Source organism: Mustela nigripes, chromosome 14 (assembly GCF_022355385.1).
Source record: "Mustela nigripes isolate SB6536 chromosome 14, MUSNIG.SB6536, whole genome shotgun sequence".
Lineage (NCBI taxonomy): Eukaryota > Metazoa > Chordata > Mammalia > Carnivora > Mustelidae > Mustela > Mustela nigripes.
This window is the reverse complement of record NC_081570.1, coordinates 78,483,588-78,503,374: the sequence shown is the minus strand read 5'-3', so window position 1 is coordinate 78,503,374 and position 19,787 is coordinate 78,483,588. Positions and strand designations below refer to the sequence as shown.

Here is a 19,787-nt window from a genome sequence, read left to right as displayed (position 1 = left end):
AATCAGAAATATAGTGACTTTTACTGTTTTCTAACCAATTGTTAGACAAACAAATGTCTAAGTATGAGGACCATATAAAAGACAAAACTAATAACAAACTTAGATTATCTGGGAGGAGCCTAACATAAGAGAAACTCGATAAATAAACAGTTACTTAAAATGTAAAACTTGGAGGAGTAGGCTGCTCAAAATATGAAGGCTTCCAGAAAATATGTTCTTCTTACCATTGAACTACTACAAATTTAAGACTACTCCATAAGCACAGCCTTATTTATTTATTTATTTTTTAAAGATTTTAAAGTAATCTTTACATTCAACATGGGGCTCGAACTCACAACCCTGAGTGAGATCAAGAGTTGCACGCTCCACCCACAGAGCCAGCCAGGTGCCCCTAATCCATATACAGACCTTAAACAATGACTGAAAACACCTTTCCATTTTTTCTGCTAAAGAAAGAAAATAGAGATTAAAAAGTTCAAGATGGCCCTCACATCTCTGGAAAAAAGATTTCAAACTTCTTTGAAAGACAAACCAAGATTACAATTTTTAAATGTCATTTATGACTGGGCTAATTACAAGAAAAATAATTTCCACCACAGGAAGTTTAAAACTAAAGTGCAAAGTTGACTTGAACAAAAACTCTTAAGTTGCTGAGTGTGAAATGGTTCTATAAATATGTATGCAGAGTGAGTTAACAGACCGTTAAAACTTCATAAAGTTTCATTCACATGTGAAACTGATGTGACACATATACCACAAATCAGTATTTAAATGGTTTAACTTTGATATTTTTTTCCCTGACTTCATTGGATTATGAAGTGGAAGTGACACAGTTTAGTTTTCTACTCCCATAATCTCAACCTTCCTCTTCATTATGTGCTTGTGTATCTTCTACACAAGACGAAATTTCAATATTTCCTTGGCAGGATATCTTTAAAAACCTCAACTTCTCAAGTAACTTTTCAAATTATTTTTCAAACTTACAAAATTCAAGGATAAAAATTAATATAAATTATGAACCCACAAATACCAAGTTAATTTTAAATATTGTAAAGTAGAATGACAATTACATACTTACACTTTACTTAACTTTTCAAGTACGATGCGTTTTCTAATCTGGTTCTGAGAACTTGAATCTATCAGTGGAAAGGTGAGATCATGCTAAAATCACGTTTTTAAACAAAACAAAGCAAAGTCATAAATTTACATTCTTCTTTGATAAGAACTATAAACATTAAAGCACAAAAATTCATACCTGAGGTATGGCAGAATAAAAACTAGACTTGAGAATTATTAGAAGATTTAAATTTGAGCATTGGCTCAGTCATTGGGCCGATGTGAACTGAGTCATATGCCTGCTTTTGAGAATTTTTCTAACCTGTATCAAGGGATACTAATAACTTCTTTATTAAACGAGAAAATGTATACAAAAGAACTCTGGGAACTACTAAATGTTATACAAGTGTTGGTGATCAAAGCTTTTAAAACTAGCAAATACAAAAAAATAATTAAAATTAGCAAATACTATATATATATATATATATACACACACACATACCCCATATACACGTACATATATTATGGGGAATTCCACTTCTAGAAATGGCAGACAAAATAATTCTAACCATTCCTCCTGCTGAGAACTGAAAAAAAGCTGGGAAAATACCCACATTTGATTGAAAACATCAGAGACCAACAAAGCAGTCAAGAATCAACGCCAGAGATTCTAGAGAAGGTAATTCCAGAGAGGGCAGTGACTAATTCCAGAAGAAGCAATTCAGATACTGAGAACCTGAGCATTGTTTTTCTAATAAGCATTAAAGCTTGGGGAAATGCCAAGAAGGAAGAGGTACTAGCAACCCTTCCCTCCAAGCTCAACTTAGAAGGACCAAACTCTAGCACTAAGAATGAATAGGAAACTGGCTCTTTCAGGGACTGAAGTACAGCTTCAAATCATCTTAATCCCTCACTGAATGAAGTGATTTAGAACTGCTACAAATCATGTGCCTAAAGCAAAGAGAAATCTGTTCTGGAGGAAGATAACATCAGTTTGGTCTCAAGTTATCTGTGATTTTTAACATACAATGTTTGCCATAAATAATAAGAAAATAAGACAATATGGTCAAAATCTCAAACATTATCCCAAATAAAACAGCCCCCAGGCAATCCAGAAAATGATGTTATCAACTTTATTTAAAATACCTATGTTGAGGGGCACCTGGGTGGCTCAGTCATTAAGCATCTGCCTTCGGTTCAGGTCAGTGAAAAACTTCAAATGAATACGGACTATAAATCATCTTACAGGATTTAAAATATAGAGAGAATAAAAACAGACAACAAGAACACCTAAGCCCAGAAAGGGTAAACAGAATTACAGTTTCTAAGGTACTATCTAGAAAGCAAAAAATTAACTTATATTGGACTTTTATAATAATTCAGTCAATTCAGATTTTAATCTTTAGAGTAACCACTTCTGATTAGTAAAATAAAGTATAAAAAGCAAGCTAATAGAGGGTAAACCATGAAATAGTACTATTTAATTCAACAAAATCAGGAAAGGAGAGAAAGAGGAACATAGAATGGATGAGACAAGCAGAAAGCAATGAGTGAGATGGCACAAACCCAAATATATCAATTATGACACTGAATGTAAACAAATTTCTCCACATAAAAACAATTACCAGCCTAAGTAAAAAAAGGCAGTCCTGAAAATACTAATAAAAGAATGCTAATGCTAGCAAAACAGACTGTAAGAAAAAAAAAACTTACCAATGTAGAGAAAGGTCACTCATAATACAGAGGTTCAATTTACTAGGAAGACATAACAATCTTTTTTTTTAATACCATATAACATGGTCTCAAAATATTAAAAGTAAAATTTACTAAACCAAAAGTAGAAATGATCCATAATTATGATGAAAGATTTTTTTTTTTAAAGATTTTATTTATTTATTTATTTGACAGACAGAGATCACAAGTAGGCAGAAAGGCAGGCAGAGAGAGAGAGGAAGGGAAGCAGGCTCCCTGCTAAGCAGAGAGCCCATGCGGGGCTTGAGCCCAGGATCCTGGGATCATGACCTGAGCTGAAGGCAGAGGCTTTAACCCACTGAGCCACCCAGGCGCCCCAATGGTGAAAGATTTTTGACCTACCTCTCCCACTTCTCTTAGTAACTAACAGAATGAGCAACACCTCTCCCCACCTTTCCCCAATCAATAGTGTTTCTTAAACTTTAATATGCACACATTTCTCCAAAGGAAAATAATGAAATCTGACCCATACAGCTCATCATAAAAATCAATTCTAGGATGAAAGGAAAAACAGTCTAGAAGATGAAGTAACCTGGGCTAAGCAAAGGTTTCTAAAGAAGTCACTAAAGGGAACAATGAATAAGTTGGACTCAGGTTATCAATAATGCGAGTGAAAAGGCAAGTCTCAGAGTAGAGATGTTATTTGCAAAACACATTAACTAAAATTGGGTTTGAATCCTGAATAAAGAATTTCTTCAAAATCGGTAAGAAAAAATACTTAGATATTCCAACAGATAAATGGGGAAAAGACTTGAAAAGACACAAGACATTCCAAATGGTCAAAAAGCAAATAAAACCTTGCTCAACTCATTAATCATTAGAGAAATGTATTATAATAAAAAAACAGTACCACTGAAATGTGAGAATTAACAATGTCAAGTACTGATCAAGAATGTGGATCATGGGGCGCCTGGGTGGCTCAGTGGGTTAAGCCTCTGCCTTCGGCTCAAGTCATGATCCCAGAGTTCTGGGATCGAGCCCCACATAGGGCTATCTGCTCAGCAGGGAGCCTGCTTCCTCCTCTCTCTGCCTGCCTCTCTGCCTACTTGTGATCTCTGTCTGTCAAATAAATAAATAAAATCTTTAAAAAAAAAAAAAAGAATGTGGATCTTGGAAATTCTCATATAGCTGTAGTAGACTAAAAACTGGCAAAACTATTTTGGAAAACTGGCATCATCCAGTATAGCTGCATATACACATACACTATGACCCAAAAGTTCAAGTCCTAGATACACACCCAACAGAAATACACATACCTTAGAAGAGAGACATAAATTATAAAGTTCGTAACACTACAGCCCTAAACTGGAAAAGCCTAAATGCTCATTAACATGAATAAATTGTGGCCTATTTCTATGAGATACTATGCAGCAATAAAAGAATGAACTATAGCCACATGGAACAACACAAAAAATGACTCATGAACTAACATTGCATGAAATAAACAGGAAACCAAAGAACATATACTATGTGAATTTACTACAGTTCAAAACTGGCAAAGTGAATCCATGTTATTACAATAGTTACTCATTTTGGAAAGAGGTAATAATTAGGAGAAGACATAGTGGGGCTTTTGTTTTACTCAAATTTCTTGGCCTGAGTAATGATTATAAGGCTGTGTTCCTTTGTGATAATTAATAAACGGCACACTTACTATTTGCATTATACTTCAATGAAAAAGTTTTAAAATATTATACAACAGAGGAATAGTCAATTTTCTTTCTTAAGTAATTTTTTCTGTTTAAGGCTTATAGCACAAAAATGATAAAATAAATGATACATTAATGTAGCTTTATGCAGCTGAATGACAGATAAAGGGTTTCTCCAAGCTTACTATAAAACTTATAAATATTGTATAATGATACAATTGAAGTGATTTAAAATAATAGAACTGGGCTAGGGAGCATTCTGTAGAAGTAGAAAATTTCTAAATTTTTACTGTACTTCTACTCTCTTTCTAAATCTCCAAATGTGTTCTTAAATTTAGAGCCACATTTACTCAGAAATCTTTAATAGCAAAAGTTGTCAGAAAAACAAGGTTACTGCCCCCTCCTCTTCAAGCCAAATAACTTCATTTCTTAAGCTATACCTGAACATAAAAATGGGTAGGAGAAATGCTGAGAAAATCCCTCCCCCTTAATCTCAGCAACATACATTTAATCCCTACAGATAATTATTATTTACTGAGTACTAATTGTATATGAGGCACTGTGATACATACATACATTACTTTTAAATTCTTAACAACTGAAAAAGGAAAGCTATTTATATATAGTCCCATTTACAGATGAACACTCAAATTTAAGAGACCAATTTTTCATATAGCTAGTAAATGAGAGAGCAGATATGAAAATCTAGGTCTGATGTGTTCCTTCCATTTTCTCTTATGTCTGTTATTTCCCAATACGTCTCCTTTCCTATATTATTTTCATTGATATTGTTGTGAATGGGCATGTTGGCCAAATACTATACAGATAAATATTTTACCATTCAACTAGTAAATCTACTCCACTATGTACAGACCCATTGGAAATGAAATACAAAGATACATGCTCCATGTAGAGATTTGAAAGAATATAAGAATACAAAGAATATCTGTTGTTGGTGGGGGGGGAACCTCCCTAGAGAGTTTACAAAGAACTAGGTTTTAAAGAAAGCTTTATCCCACAATTCTAGGCTACTCCTATATTAGAGAAAAATACTACACATTTATGAAATTTCCTAGGTGCAAATGTCAACTTATTTGGAAAATTGTAATGCCAATACTGGAGATGACATTAAAAAAAAAAGTTTATATTTATTTATGAGAGGGAGAGAAAGAGCACACAAGTGGTGGGGGTAGGGAGGCAGAAGCAGAGAGAGAATCTCAAGCAGATTCTCCACCAAGCAGGGAGCTGGATGTGGGACTTGATCCCAAGACCCTGAAATCACAACCTGAGCCAAGGGCATGCACTTAAGGGACTGAGCCACCCAGGTGCCTCTGGAGATGGCACTTTAAATTAAAAAAATGATAAACTAAACAAACCTGAAAATTTAACAATTATTTCTTTAATGTTACTGTTTCAAGATTTGTTATGGTGAGTGTCCCATATGCTAGCAGCACAGAAAACTAAATCATTGTTAAGACATACCTCTTCAGAGTCTTGTGATTTGGTGGTTTCTTCACTCAAAACATATCGTCCTCTATAAAACTCCCTTATTCTCAGATTTAATGTTTCAGTTTCTTTCTTCAAGTTCTCATAACTTGGCAGTGGTTTAATGGCTGTTTCTGAGGCCCTAAAAGGTAAAGACTCATCCAAGCTGTTCTGAGATTCCTGCAAGGCAGGAGAATGTTTATCTGAGTCAGAGCATATGTCATCTTCATCAAATTCTTCTTCTTTAGCCAGAGGGGATGAAGAGAGTTTCAGACACAAAGAAGCATAATTTTGGCCATACAAAAACCTCAAAGTTTCTTCTGTCTTCCATTCAGTCAAAGTCTCTTTCAGGACTTTAAGTAAGTTTGTCTTTGCAACTTCGGGACACATCTGCACCAGCGTAGAGGGTGACCTAGAAACTTGGTTTGATTTGGCAAATTTTCTCTTAAAATGCTCAGCACTTTTCTTACTTATGCCTACTAGAGTTATTTTTGAACTATTGTATTTATTTTCAGAATTTTCTGTAGCTTCTAATTTTTCTTGCAAAGGACTATTTGAAGAAATCTGAGTACTTACTTGCTGTAAAGGAAGTTCACAAGCAGCAGCTTTCCCATGACTATCTAATCTGCAATTGCCTAGCTGCTCAGTGACAGCTATTACTGTCTCTTCTTTGTCTTCACATTTGGAGTTAGCTTTCTGACCAGCTTTCTTTTTCATTATGCTTTTTTTGGGCAGCTGTGGACTTATACCTGTTGCATTTGGTCTGTTTCCTGGTAGAATGGTGGAAACAAAGTCTTGCTCATTATCACTGCTACTATCACTATGAGAGCTAGAAGCACTAGATTCATAATGCATCTCAGAATGGCCAGGATTGTCAATATCTGATGTTTTAATGGTCTTAGTGCATAACTGTACTTCCTTTCCAGAATGGCCACTGTAGAAGGAAAAAAAAAAAAACATTAACTATAATGGAAAAGCAAAATGTGCCACAGCATTTATATTTTGTAACTTTTAAGGTAAAAATTTGTATTCCCTAGGCAAAGCCTTATTTATAGGCATATATATGTATACACATACAATACACATACATATATACACATTTCCAAAGACTACTATAAATCTATTATTTCTCTATACCTTATTTGATATAATTCCATCATCTTCTTTCCATCTTTTCCCCCATTACTTAAAAAGTGTTAAGAGTACAGCAAAAAGAAAAAAGCTTTGATAATTCCATCCTAATGAATTATGTTGATTTTTGCCTGTTATATTTCTGTAAATATTTAATATGTCCTTTTTTAAGATTTTATTCATTTATTTGACAGAGATCACAAGTAGGCAGAGAGACAGGCAGGGGGCGGGGGGAAGCAGGCTCCCTGTTGAGCAGAGATCCCAATGTGGGACACAATCCCAGGACCCTGGGATCATGACCTGAGCCAAAGGCAGAGGCTTTAACCCCCTGAGCCACCCAGGCGTCCCTCATATATCCTTTTGAAAAAAAGGTTTTCTTTTAAAAACTTCACTCTTGCTTTGTCAAAAAAATGTATTACAGAAACTCTGCTTAGATTTTGAAAGATAACAGGCTAAAAAGACATATTTAAACATTTTCCAATTTTGGTTGATAGTTATACAATTTCATAGATAGAACAAAAAACACTAGAAAGTCATAGCAGAAAATAAAGTCAGCAAATTAACATTTACTGATGAAAGATATGTTTGAAAACTCAGAGTTACAACAGAAGGCTAACAATAAAAAATAGTTTTCCCTTTGATTATGTTCCTTCAATTTTCAAATAGGCTTTAAAAAGATTAAGAATTGTGAAAGAACGAAGGAAAAGAGAAGCTGTATCTATACAAACTTGAGATATGCAATGATAGATAAGCAGGTACTTTCAAGGAAATGCACATATCAAAACTTTAAAAGATTAGGATAAGGATTCTGGGTGGGGGGGGGCATTGGGTGGTAAAAGAATATATGGGGAAAAAAAGAGTATATGGGAACTTTCTACTTTTCAGGCAATTTTTCTATAAACCTAAAATTGCTCCCTAAAGGTGCTACTAATTTTTTTAAATGATTAAAGAATAAGATGAAATAAAATAATGCAATAGTAATAAAGAAGTGTGCCAGGTAAAAGTATAAAAAAAAAGAAAAAGAAAAACAGAGTTGAAAATAAGGTTGTGGATGGGAATAAAGAAAAAAATGACAAGTCTATTTAGTATTAGATATCACTTTTTTAGTTAGAAGCTAGCCTATATATAGCCATGGGATTATCTCTTGCATCTGAAGTATAATTTCAAAAAAATTAGAACACTTTGACTTTCAGGTTTTATACTTTCTTTTTAGAAATTTAAGGTAATTATATTTTTCTATATTATTTTAAAGCCATAATTTAAAATATTTATCAATAACTATCTCTCACATGTGCTCAATTCCATGTGCTAAGGTAGCAACTAATAACCAGGAAAATTTATCCTGATAAAAGTTAAAAAAAAAAAAAAATGTCTTTTAAGACATGGTTATAGTTGGGCAAACACCACCACAAAGAGAGTTTAGAAAATATCAAAACTTGGAATTTCTATTAATGCTTTAGAGACTCTTCCAAATAACAAATGATATATTAAGTTTCAAAATCCTATAAAATAAGGTTATAAAAACCTTTCAACAAATGTAATTGGTATAATCTACTTGACAAAGAAGCACAGTATCTCAGATGGAAGCTCTGTTTGTGTCATATTTCAACAGGTTCAATTAGACTGCCTTGGTAGGAACAGCTGTACAATAAATCATACAGATCAAACATAGCATCTTATTATCACAAAAGAAAAAGCTGTACAAGGCAAATATTTCTTTGTGTAGGCTAAAATGGGCACTTACATAATGTATCAACACAGGAAGTCTAAGAGCTCATATCACCTGGTTTACTCTTAATGTTTCTATTAACAAGAATACATAGAAGGTAAGCAATACTGATTCAACCATACCTTTGTCCTTCCTGTAGCAGCTGAAAATCAGGATGCCTGTGACAAAACACAGCAATAGAAAATTGAAAGTAACTGATATGTCAAACATTTGAGTGTTTGTTATAACTACATTGGATAGAAAATATATCTAAAAGGAAATAGTTCATTTTAAGTTTTTTTAAGAAAAATTTGAAGGACGAAATATTATGGAACTCATCTGTAAGAAATCTGGATTAATCTCTTTCTTTTCCAAAATTTATTCATATCTTAGGAGTAAGTTCAATTTCCATGAGCCCAGTAAAATTTTCCCTGAATAACCTGACTAAAGTAACTCACTTCCTTCTGTAAATTCCAGAGTCAGTATTATCCACTCAGTTAATACCTACTAATCAGGTATTCCTCTATGACTTAACACTAGAATTCTTATCTAAATGTCTTAATTTTCATATGCTTTAGTGTGGTTATTTTCTTTCTTTTTTTTTTTTTAAGATTTATTTATTTATTTGACAGAGAGAGACCAAGCAGGCAGAGAGGCAAGCAGAGAGAGAGAGAGGAGGAAGCAAGCTCCCTGTCAAGCAGAGAGCGTGATGAGGAACTCGATCCCAGGACCCTGAGATCATGACCTGAGCCGAAGGCAGAGGCTAAACCCACTGAGCCATCCAGGTGCCCTTTAGTGTGGTTTCTTAACTAAACTACAAGCTCCTTGAGGGCAGAGATTATGTACTATAATACTCTTCTATTTCCTCTTTATAGTCAATTTTTATTCTCATTTCTGAGAAAGCAGTTGTATTACAGTACAGATGTGAACCATGTATATAATGTGATTTACTTTAATTCTAGGAACAATTTTGCTATGCAATACCAGAAATCATATTTGGCTGGATATCATGGATATTTAAAAAGGGGAAGAAAAAGTTCTTAGAAAGCCAACATAAAAAGGAACAAATAAAACAGTAAATCTAAGAAGACAGGAAAACTCTGTAAAGCAATTCTGAAGTGACTCAGAAAAAGTGCCTTCTAAAAATTACAAAACAGATTAAATAAAAGTAAATACACAAAGAAGAAAAAAAAAGGAGTGCTATTCCATGTTCATCGACAGAAAGACTCAATACTGTCAGTTCTTCTCAACTTGATCTACAGATACAGTGCAATCCCAATCAAAATCCCAGCAAGTTATTTTGGGGGTCTCACCAAATTGAGTCTAAAGATATAGGGGAGGCAAAAGACCCTAAATAGCTAACAGTATTGAAGGGGAAGAGCAAAGTTGGAAGACTGACATTACCTGACTTCAAGACATACTTGAAGTTATAGTAATCAAGATAGTGTGGTAGTGGAGGACTACCAAAGAAAAAGACTAATCGATTACTGGAACAGAACAGACAACCCAGAAAGAAACCCACATGATTACAGTCAATTATCTTTGACAAAGAAGTGAAAGCAATACAAAGAAGACCATCTTTTCAACAAATGGTATTAGAAAAAGTGGGCATATACAAAAAAGTGAATCAAGACAAAGACCAGACATCCTTCTGACACAAAAACTAACTCAAAACAAATCACAAACCTAAATATAAAACACAAAACTATAAAACTTCTACAAGATAACCCGAGAACATGTAGATGACTTTTTACATAGGACACCAAAAACACAATCCATGAAAGAAAAAATTGATAAGCCAGGTTTCATTTAATCAAAAATTTCTGCTTTGTGAAAGATTTGAGAATAAAAAGAAAACCATAGATTAGGAGAAAATATTTGCAAAAGACTATTATCCAAAATATGAAATAACTGTTAAAACTCAAGAATAAGAAAACAACTCAATAAAAATGAGTCAAAGATTTTAACAGCTCACCAAAGAAGATACAAGGATGGCAAATAAGCATATGAAAAAATGCCGTACATCATACAGCATCACCAAAATACAAATTAAAACAATAATGAGATACCACTACACATTTATTAGAATAGCTAAAATCCAGAACACTGACAACATCACATGGTGGTGAGCACTTGGGAGCAGGAGAATTCTCATTCATTGACAGTGGGAATGCAAAATGGTACAGTCATTGTGAAATACAGTTTGGTGATTTCTTTCAAAACTAAACATAATCTAACCATACAGTCTAGAACTCTTGCTCCTCAGTATTTATCCAAAGGAGGTAAAAACTTATGTCCACACAAAAGCCTGCACATGGATGTTTACTGCAGCTCTATCCATATCTGTCAAAATGCAGAAGCAACCAAGATGTTCTTCAGTAGGTAAATGGTTAAATAAACTGTAGTAAATTTAGAGAAGAGAATACTATTAAGCACTAATAAGAAATGAGCTATCATTAAGCTAGGAAAAGACATGGAAGAACTTAAATCCATATTAATGAGTGAAATAAGCCAGCCTGAAAAGGCTACATACTATGTAATTCCAACTATATCACATTCTGTGAAAGATAAAATTTTGGAGATAGTAAAAAGATCAGGGGTTATGAGGGGGGTGGGAGATGAATAAGTGGAGCACATAGGATTTCTAGGACTATAAAACTACTCTGTATGATACTGTAATGCTGGATACAAGTTGTTATATATTTGTCCAGCCACAGAATAGACAAAGCTTTGGGTGAACCCTAATGTAAACCATGGGCTTTGGGTGACAATGATGTGTCACTATAGGCTCATTATTGGAAACAAATGTACAATTTTGGTGGGGGATGCTGGTAATGGGGGAGGTTTTTTACCCCATGAATGGGGTAGGGGGTATATGTACTTTCCACTCCATTTTGCTATGAAGCTACAATTGCTCTAAAGAATAAAGTCTATTAATAGAAAAAAAAGTAAATGTAAGAAAGTAGGTGTACATGAAAGAGAAGATAAGGCATTGAATATTAATCCCATTTAAAGGACAAAATAGGGTTGCAATTTTAAAAAGTCAAATTAAATGGACAGATGGAACCAGAGGTCATTTGAACCCTGAAAGGCTGCCAATCAAAAAATGTCAGAGTTGCAAGTATTTTTCTATATAATTAAACCTAACAACATCAACCATATAATATTATCTAGATAATCCAGTCTTCTTTGGTCAGCCTTAAGCACCAGAGGCACTAAAGGGAATGGGCTCTCTCACCAATCTTCTCCTTATGTTATGGGAGGCACTACTAGATCAAGGCACTCTTTCCTATTAAATTCCTTCTCAGTACCTCCCATCAGAAGGCATAAGGGATGAAATCAGTATTTGCCATCCCTGCTCTATTGAATTCCCCTGCAGTTCAGGAATTCCCCAAGACCAACAATGAAAAATTTAGAAGGAAGGGCAAAACAAGGTAATGGGCAGTGAGCTGCCTGAGAGTAAAAATGTAATCTATTTTTGTTTCTTCCTTAGTCCCTTAGCCAATTGAGGCTAACCTTTCCCAATCATCCAAATTATCCTGTTTACCCTACTTCTTCCCACTCACTAAAACTCTAGTCATAGAAGTTATCTCAGTGTGGTCTTCCTCAAAGCAAAGGACACTGCTTGGATGGTGACTAGCCTTGACTGCTCCAGGCATTATTTATAACTCCCATTAAGAGCATTTTTGGCCAAAATAATATGCCAACTTTCACAACAGAGAGTTTTATTGCCTGTTGACTACACCCTCCCACTTCCACTTGTAGTTCTCTCATTTTTCCTATCCCACATCCCCACCCAAGTGTTCTGGGCTAAAATTGTCAAGGTTCAGTACCTTGCAGCTGTCTGGCATTTGGTCCTACACTGGGATCTGAGTATCACTACAGGGAAGAAAGTATGTGTAGCCAGTGATTCTCAACTGGAATTCTTATACTCAATAGCTAACCTGCAAAAGCAGAGTATATTCCGTCATTCCTTCAAATATAAAATTCTGAACTAATATATGTATAAATTATGCTGGGCATACTAAGTAATATAAAGAATAGGGACGCCTGGGTGGCTCAGTGGGTTAAAGCCTCTGCCTTCGGCTCAGGTCATGATCCCAGGGTCCTGGGATTGAGTCCTGCATCGGGCTCTTTGCTCAGCAGGGAGCCTGCTTCCTCCTCTCTCTCTGCCTGCCTCTCTGCCTACTTGTGATCTCTGTCTGTCAAATAAATAAATAAAATATTTAAAAAAATTTTTATAAAAGAATAGATTCCTCTTCTTAAGGATGTTACAATTAAGTAGGAGGAAAATGGCTGTTCTAAGAGCTTTACAAAGTTAATCCTCATAAGAATGAGTAGTTACTACTACTATCCTCACATTACAGATAAAAGATTTGAGTACTAAAGAATCAGCAATTAGTGCAAAATCACACAGCGGTAATAATAAAGCCATGAATCAAACCAAGACAGCAGGGTTCTTAACTGTATTTTGCATCATATAATTCAAGAGACTATGTGACAAGTATGATGAAATACACATGAGCTGCTATAAGAAATTAAAGAAGAAATAAAAATTTCTTGTTGAGCAAATGAAAAGCCTTGGATTCAGTTGGGTCTATAAAGATTTGATACAGTTTGTATTATAAAAGCTAATCTGTGGATCTGATGTTTTACTCCATAAACCTCTCTCTTTTTTTTCTTTCCTTTTAGGGTGTTCTCATACTTAAATCTAACTTTACAAAATGCAAACCCTTCCTTCGATCATTTAGCCCCCCTCCATTTTTCATTTTAATCTTTCTTTAAGGTCTGCACTGGTTTTCAATCCCACATCTCCTATTCAGTCATCGACCTTCTGCCTCCTGGAATCTGTATGCATTACTATACTGATAAGGCTCTTGCTAAGACCACCAATTACCACAGAAATGCTAAATCTAATGGATATTTTTCAGTATCTCTCCCACCACCCTTTTTAAAGTAGAAGAAAAATAATCAGTATGAAAGGAGAGTTTGAAAGAGGAATAGAACAGGAATAAATCGTGAAGCAAGCCTCGGTGAGAAAAGAATCAGTAACAGAGAAAGTACTGTATTAGCAATGAGGCAGAGAAATGAGAGAGCGTAAGAAGATAATAGTGCTGAAGGAGATTCTGCCTAATGCACTCAATCCTTTCAGTTAAGCAGTAGGTCAAATTATCTACTGTGAGTTGGGGATTGGGTTCAAAGTTTAAGAAGAGAAGTTCTGAATGTATCAGATAGCCAATAAGAAACAAAACAACCATGGGAGCATACAAGCGAGACTACATAGAATAAACTGGAATCGGGCCAGAGGAATGAAGAGACAGCAGGCATTGGTACCAGACAGATCTGGGTTTAACTTCCAAATCTGTATATATGAGCCAAGTGTTCCTGAGTGAGTCACGACATCTCTGTGAGCCTCAGTTCCATCACCCATGAAATGGGTAACAATATTTCCCAGGGATCTTCTAAAGACTGAATTAAATGAGACAGCTTATCTAAAGCACTGAAGTGCCAAAGGAGACAGCTTATTTAAGCATGTGAGAACTTTATCCAATAAAGCACAGAAAAAAGAACGAGTGAAGCTTGGGAAAGCAGGCATGGTAAAAGGTTAAGGGAAAAAGAATCTGGGATTGTTTGAAAGGACAATACTGTAACTGCTGACCGCAGTGCCCAAGAAAGCTAATTTAATGAGGGTTTGGCCAACCTGGAACAGAGCTAAGGTAGAGACAGGAGGTCAAAATGAGGTCACAAAGCACACTCAAGAGTGATAGCTGTAGATGAGATAGAGGCTGTGGTGAGAAACGGGAAGCTCTTATTTCAAGATCTTGGAGGCAGAATAGCCCATAAGAATAGGTCTAATGGCTGAATGAAGGGGTAATAAAAATGTAACCATTCTAAATCATGAATATAATTCAAGATAGTTTTATGAGAAATATCCAGCTATACAATGACATCTTTTGAGGAAAAACACTAAGAATTAAAAGAAAATCTCTAAAGGCAAAGGGAAAATGAGAATATACTAAGTGCCTACCATAAGGTAGATAGGGTTCTTTGTGGTATAATACACATTACAAAAAATTTGCCTTTTAAACCATTTAGTTACAGTTCAGTGGCATTAAGTACATACATACTATTGTACAACTATCACCACCATCCATCCCCAGGGCTTTTTCATCTTCCCATATTTTCTGCTAACTGATTTTTACATTACTTCATTAATCCCCACATAACTTACGACTTTATTTATAAAAATGAGGAATCTGAAGCTTTGAGAGGTTAACTAATTAACTAGTAAATCTAGGATTCGAATTTGGGTTTTTCAAAGTCCAAGCTCTTTCTACAACATGCTACCCCTAATTGAATTCAGAAAAAAGACTCAAAGTTGTGAGGGTACACCTTTGCCTAACCTCTCTCATAGGAACTACTATTTTCCTCTCCTTTGTTTCACTTTTTATGACTTCAGGTAAAGGGAACTATATGGAACATAGTTTCTAGATACTCGATGAGTAGCCTTAATCATCTCCCTGATTCCCAGTCTATAAAATGGAGAATGATACATGACACTAAAGTAAATTAGACTTGAGTTTAAAGAGGTATTAAAAGAAAGGTTCAGTGTAAAACTTCAATTTGTTTTGCTACAGAGCTTTAGAAAGAATGAGGCGCCATGTTGCTTTCTTTTTTATCCCTAGATGAATGAAATTCAAAAGCTTTTTCTTAAAAAACTGTCATCTCTCTTTTTACTCTGTGTACCTTTCATTCCCTTCCAAAGTTTATCCAGAGATAATTCTCAATCTAACTCACATAAGCTGAACTTAAGAAACAAAAATAATCTTGTTAAAGAGTACATTCAAACTGGTTCTTCATAAATACTTTGTATTATTTTTACTGAAGTATAAATTAGGTGATTAACTGTAACTAGCAAAAAGAAATCTAAAATTAGAAATTACGTGTGCCAAAAAACCTGTGAATGTATGCATATAGATGTATATGTTCATGCCAGTCAGAATATGTTTATTAAACATGAACCAACAGAAGTAGCAGGCTACAACTGCCCTCTGTGGTGGAAATTTTCCAAATATAATCTGAGACATGTTAAAACCTCTTTCAGAAAGTTTTTATTCTGTATACCAAGCAACAGAAGTGGCTGTTCAGGAAGAGGTTATAGAAGTTGTTCTGCAGAGGTTTTTGGCTTCCGCACCTCTGAGATTATACTGTTTATTGCCAAGAAGCATGTGTGAAAATCCCCTACTCTGGGCCACATGATGGCGCTTTTAGCTCTGTCAGCATTAACCATTCACCCTAATTTTATCTTTTAAACCATAATTTGATTCTCAATGTCTGTCCTTTCTTCTTAGTTTTAACTTCTGATTTTTTAGGTTACAAAGAAACTTCTAAAACCTGTCAGAGCCTACAGTCAAACAAAACAGGATTTCTAAGTGTAACTATATGACTAAATGAGCATGCTGTCTCAGAGGAACACAAGTGTATGTGGTCTGTTTCTGGCCACCAAGTGGGTGAAAAATTTCTAACTCACAACATGAGAAGTATCATACTGCATCATGACCCAGCCCATCTAGGTCAATGTTCTGTCTCTGACACGGCATCAGGAGACATTTTGTGAGAAGCACTGCTGTTCTCCATGACATTAAAGCTATACTCCAGATATTTTTTTCATACCTTAATAATAAAAATGAGAAAGTAGAAAATCTCTAAGACCCCTTCTGACTCCAAAGCCTCAACAGAAATATGAAGCTAAAATTCATGAATTTGTCTAAATCTTTCTTAAATCTTCCTATATATATCTACCAATGAGGTAGTGAGCTTTCTATAATATAAAATAATATCTTAGAGATGTTAAGAGACACTAAAGATTTCAGTATTTGGTATCTGCTAAGGAAATTTATATTAGCTTTCACAGCAATATAAGCAATATATAAGCAATATAAGCAATATAACTATACTGAGTTAAATTCAAAATTCTATTTCCAAATAGTGTGCAAGATCGCAGTGTCCCTGAAGATATCAACTTCAAAATTTGTTCTGGACACTCTATAAAATACTCCTGTTTTTCTTCATAATTGAAAAATTTTGATCCAATACTTTAACAACCTTCATCTTTACAGACTGAGGAGTTCAAATTATTTAAGTCAGTAAGTTTTATTCTAAATTCTTAAATGAAACAGATTTCCCTAAAGATAGTATAACTTTCCCTAGTCTTATGCTGATAGTTCTAATTTTCATCACTTTTATAAGTAAGATATTTCCTATCTGGCAAACTTTCACTACAGCAGCAGTGACTGACTCAGAACTGGAAAAGGTTAGAATTAAAGGGAACTAAGAGATTAAATGCTACTTTCTACTTTGCAAATGAGGAAACTGAGGCTTAGTGTTGATCACAGACTTTCTAACAGTAACACAACTAAAAACCTAAACTAGATATAACAAAATAGTACTCTTAAAACTGTGGATCAGGGGGTGCTTGGGTGGCTCAGTGGGTTAAAGCCTCTGCCTTTGGCTCGGGTCATAGTCCTGGGAAAGAGGCCCGCATCGGGCTCTCTGCTCAAGTGGGGAGCCTGCTTCCCTTCCTCTCTCTCTGCCTGCCTCACTGCCTGCTTGTGATCTCTGTCTGTCAAATAAATAAATAAAATCTTTAAACAAACAAACAAACAAAAAAAACCCCACTGTGGATCAAAATCAACCAATTAAGTGGGTTACCACCAGCATTTTAAAAAAGCAACAGAGTAGGGGCGCCTGGGTGGCTCAGTGGATTAAAGCCTCTGCCTTCGGCTCAGGTCATGATTCCAGGGTTCTGGGATCGAGCCCCACATCCAGCTCTCTGCTCAGCGGGGAGCCTGCTTCCCGTTCTCTCTGCCTGCCTCTCTGCCTACTTGTAATCTCTGTCTGTCAAATAAATAAATAAAATCTTAAAAAAAAAAATAAAAAAGCAACAGAGTAGAAAATATCAAAGGCTTTTTGTGTTGTAAGGATAAATGTCATTTCATAAAACTTTGTTTCAGTTATATGTATGCATTGGATCATATTGTAAAATATACTCACGGTAAAAAATTTTGGAAGTCATTGCAATATTCAATTCTTTGGATTTAAAAATTTGCTCTTAATTTTTAAAAATCTAAAAATTTATTATTATTTAATAATTATTATTAATAAAATAATAAATATAATTACATTGTGATTTAATTATGATGGTGCTATAATTTATGACAGTTTCAGCTAATAAAAATAAAAATAAATGCTGCCATTTAAAAGGAACAATTTTTTTCCCTTTAAAGAAGAAAGGATCTGAATATTATACCCCATACAGTTTATGAACAGACTTTCTTAAAAAATCACGTTTCCATAGAGCTTAGATGTGCAACAGCTAGAAAGGCTTTTGAAAAGAACACTGAATTCTAGAATTCTTATCATTAGAACACTTAAAAATATCAAACATTCTCTGAAGACACAGTGACCTCTAGTGGATTCATGAAATAAACTGACATACTGCTTGCCCATAAGAATTTATAAATTATGCATGCAGATATAAAAGCTACTAATATGGCTATGTACTGACAAGTATCATACATAAATAAGGGCTACAGTTACACTATGTACATTGTGACAACTGTCTATTTATAGATTACTCACAGGTTACTTCCAGTCAGTGTATTCTTAGCATTGTTCAGACCCTATCATTAGTTTAAGAAATAAATACGTTTAATCTTTCTGAGCTCGTTTGATAAAGATGTTGGGTTAAACTGTCTCTAAGGGCCTTTCAGCTCTTTTTTTTTTTTTTTTTTAAGATTTTTATTTATTTAACAGAGAGAGATCACAAGTAGGCAGAGAGGCAGGCAGAGAGAGAGGGGGGAAGCAGGCTCCCTGCTGAGCAGAGAGGCTGGGTCCCAGGACCCTGCCCCAGGACCATGACCTCAGCTGAAGGCAGAGCCTTAACCCACTGAACCACCCAGGCGCCCCCTTTTCAGCTCTTTAATTATGATTTTTTCTTCCCCAATTCATCTTGTACGTCAATGTCAGATCAAATTTGTTCAAAAGCATTTGAAGGTTCCCCAGTACTTGTCCCCATTAGAATAAACACAATTTTTTTCACTTGTGTACTTGTTACGCCATCCCATTAACATTTCCATTTAAATTCACAGATATGAGGTGCCTCCGTAGTGTAGTAGGCAGTGCGTCAGTCTCATAGATTCACAAATTGGGTTTCATAAGTGTGTGTGTGCTCGTACAGGTGTGGGTAGATTGTCATATACTAAGCACGTACTACACACACTGAATATAAACTAAGTTGATTTGTTTAGATTAAGGAAACCAAGGCCATTTTCATCTTTCATTTTTAGTGAGGTAGGGAAGGGGATATAAAGTAGAATTTCAAGAACCACAAATATAAAGTGACAGAGTTTCATATTCTGCGAAAAGGTGGGCATTTTGAACACAGAATAAGATTTTAGGAAAAAAGAGGGAAGAACTGTTTTAAATTAGCTGAAGGAAGTACCAATAATTATATCTGAAGAATATAAAGATGACAGAAAGGCTGATTTGGTAAATGATTTTAAAGCAGATATGAGGATGGGCTAAATTTAACAAGTAGAAAAGATATCACTGGAAACAACATTAAGGATAACTTAAGGACACGTTGGTTTTAATAGCTGAGGAACAGAATACGTAGCTGTCATAAGACTAAGGAGGCGATGAGCAGCTCTGCTGAAAGAAATGTTAAGAAAGAAAAAAAAGTAGGCGCCTGGGTGGCTCAGTTGGTTCATCGACTGCTTTTGGCTCAGGTCATGATCCTGGAGTCCTGGGATCAAGTCCTGCATTGGGCTCCCTGCTTGGCAGGGAGTCTGCTTCTCCCTCTGACCCTCCCCTTCTCATGCTCTCTCTCTCAAATAAATAAATAAAATCTTAAAAAGAAAAAAAAGTGATAGTAAATAAGGTGCTCTTAGGTTCCCAGTCACCTTGCCATAATCCTTTATCCTCCAAATAAAAAAGTCAGGCTG

General features: G+C 35.0%; 1 protein-coding gene across 6 annotated transcripts in view; it reads right to left on the bottom strand.

Annotated features, from left to right (window-relative positions):
• Positions 1–19,787, bottom strand: part of RPAP2 (RNA polymerase II associated protein 2) — a 101,991-nt gene that overhangs the window by 69,186 nt on the left and 13,018 nt on the right. For 5 of the 6 annotated variants that reach the window (XM_059375383.1, XM_059375382.1, XM_059375386.1 and 2 more), the window contains exons 7-9: positions 8,925–8,960; positions 5,940–6,876; positions 1,079–1,161 (exon numbers count right to left, since the gene is read on the bottom strand). In XM_059375383.1, coding sequence (XP_059231366.1) covers positions 1,079–1,161; positions 5,940–6,876; positions 8,925–8,960 — 1,056 coding nt within the window. The remainder of the gene's footprint in view (positions 1–1,078; positions 1,162–5,939; positions 6,877–8,924; positions 8,961–19,787) is intronic. The other variant, XM_059375387.1, reaches the window with a different exon arrangement.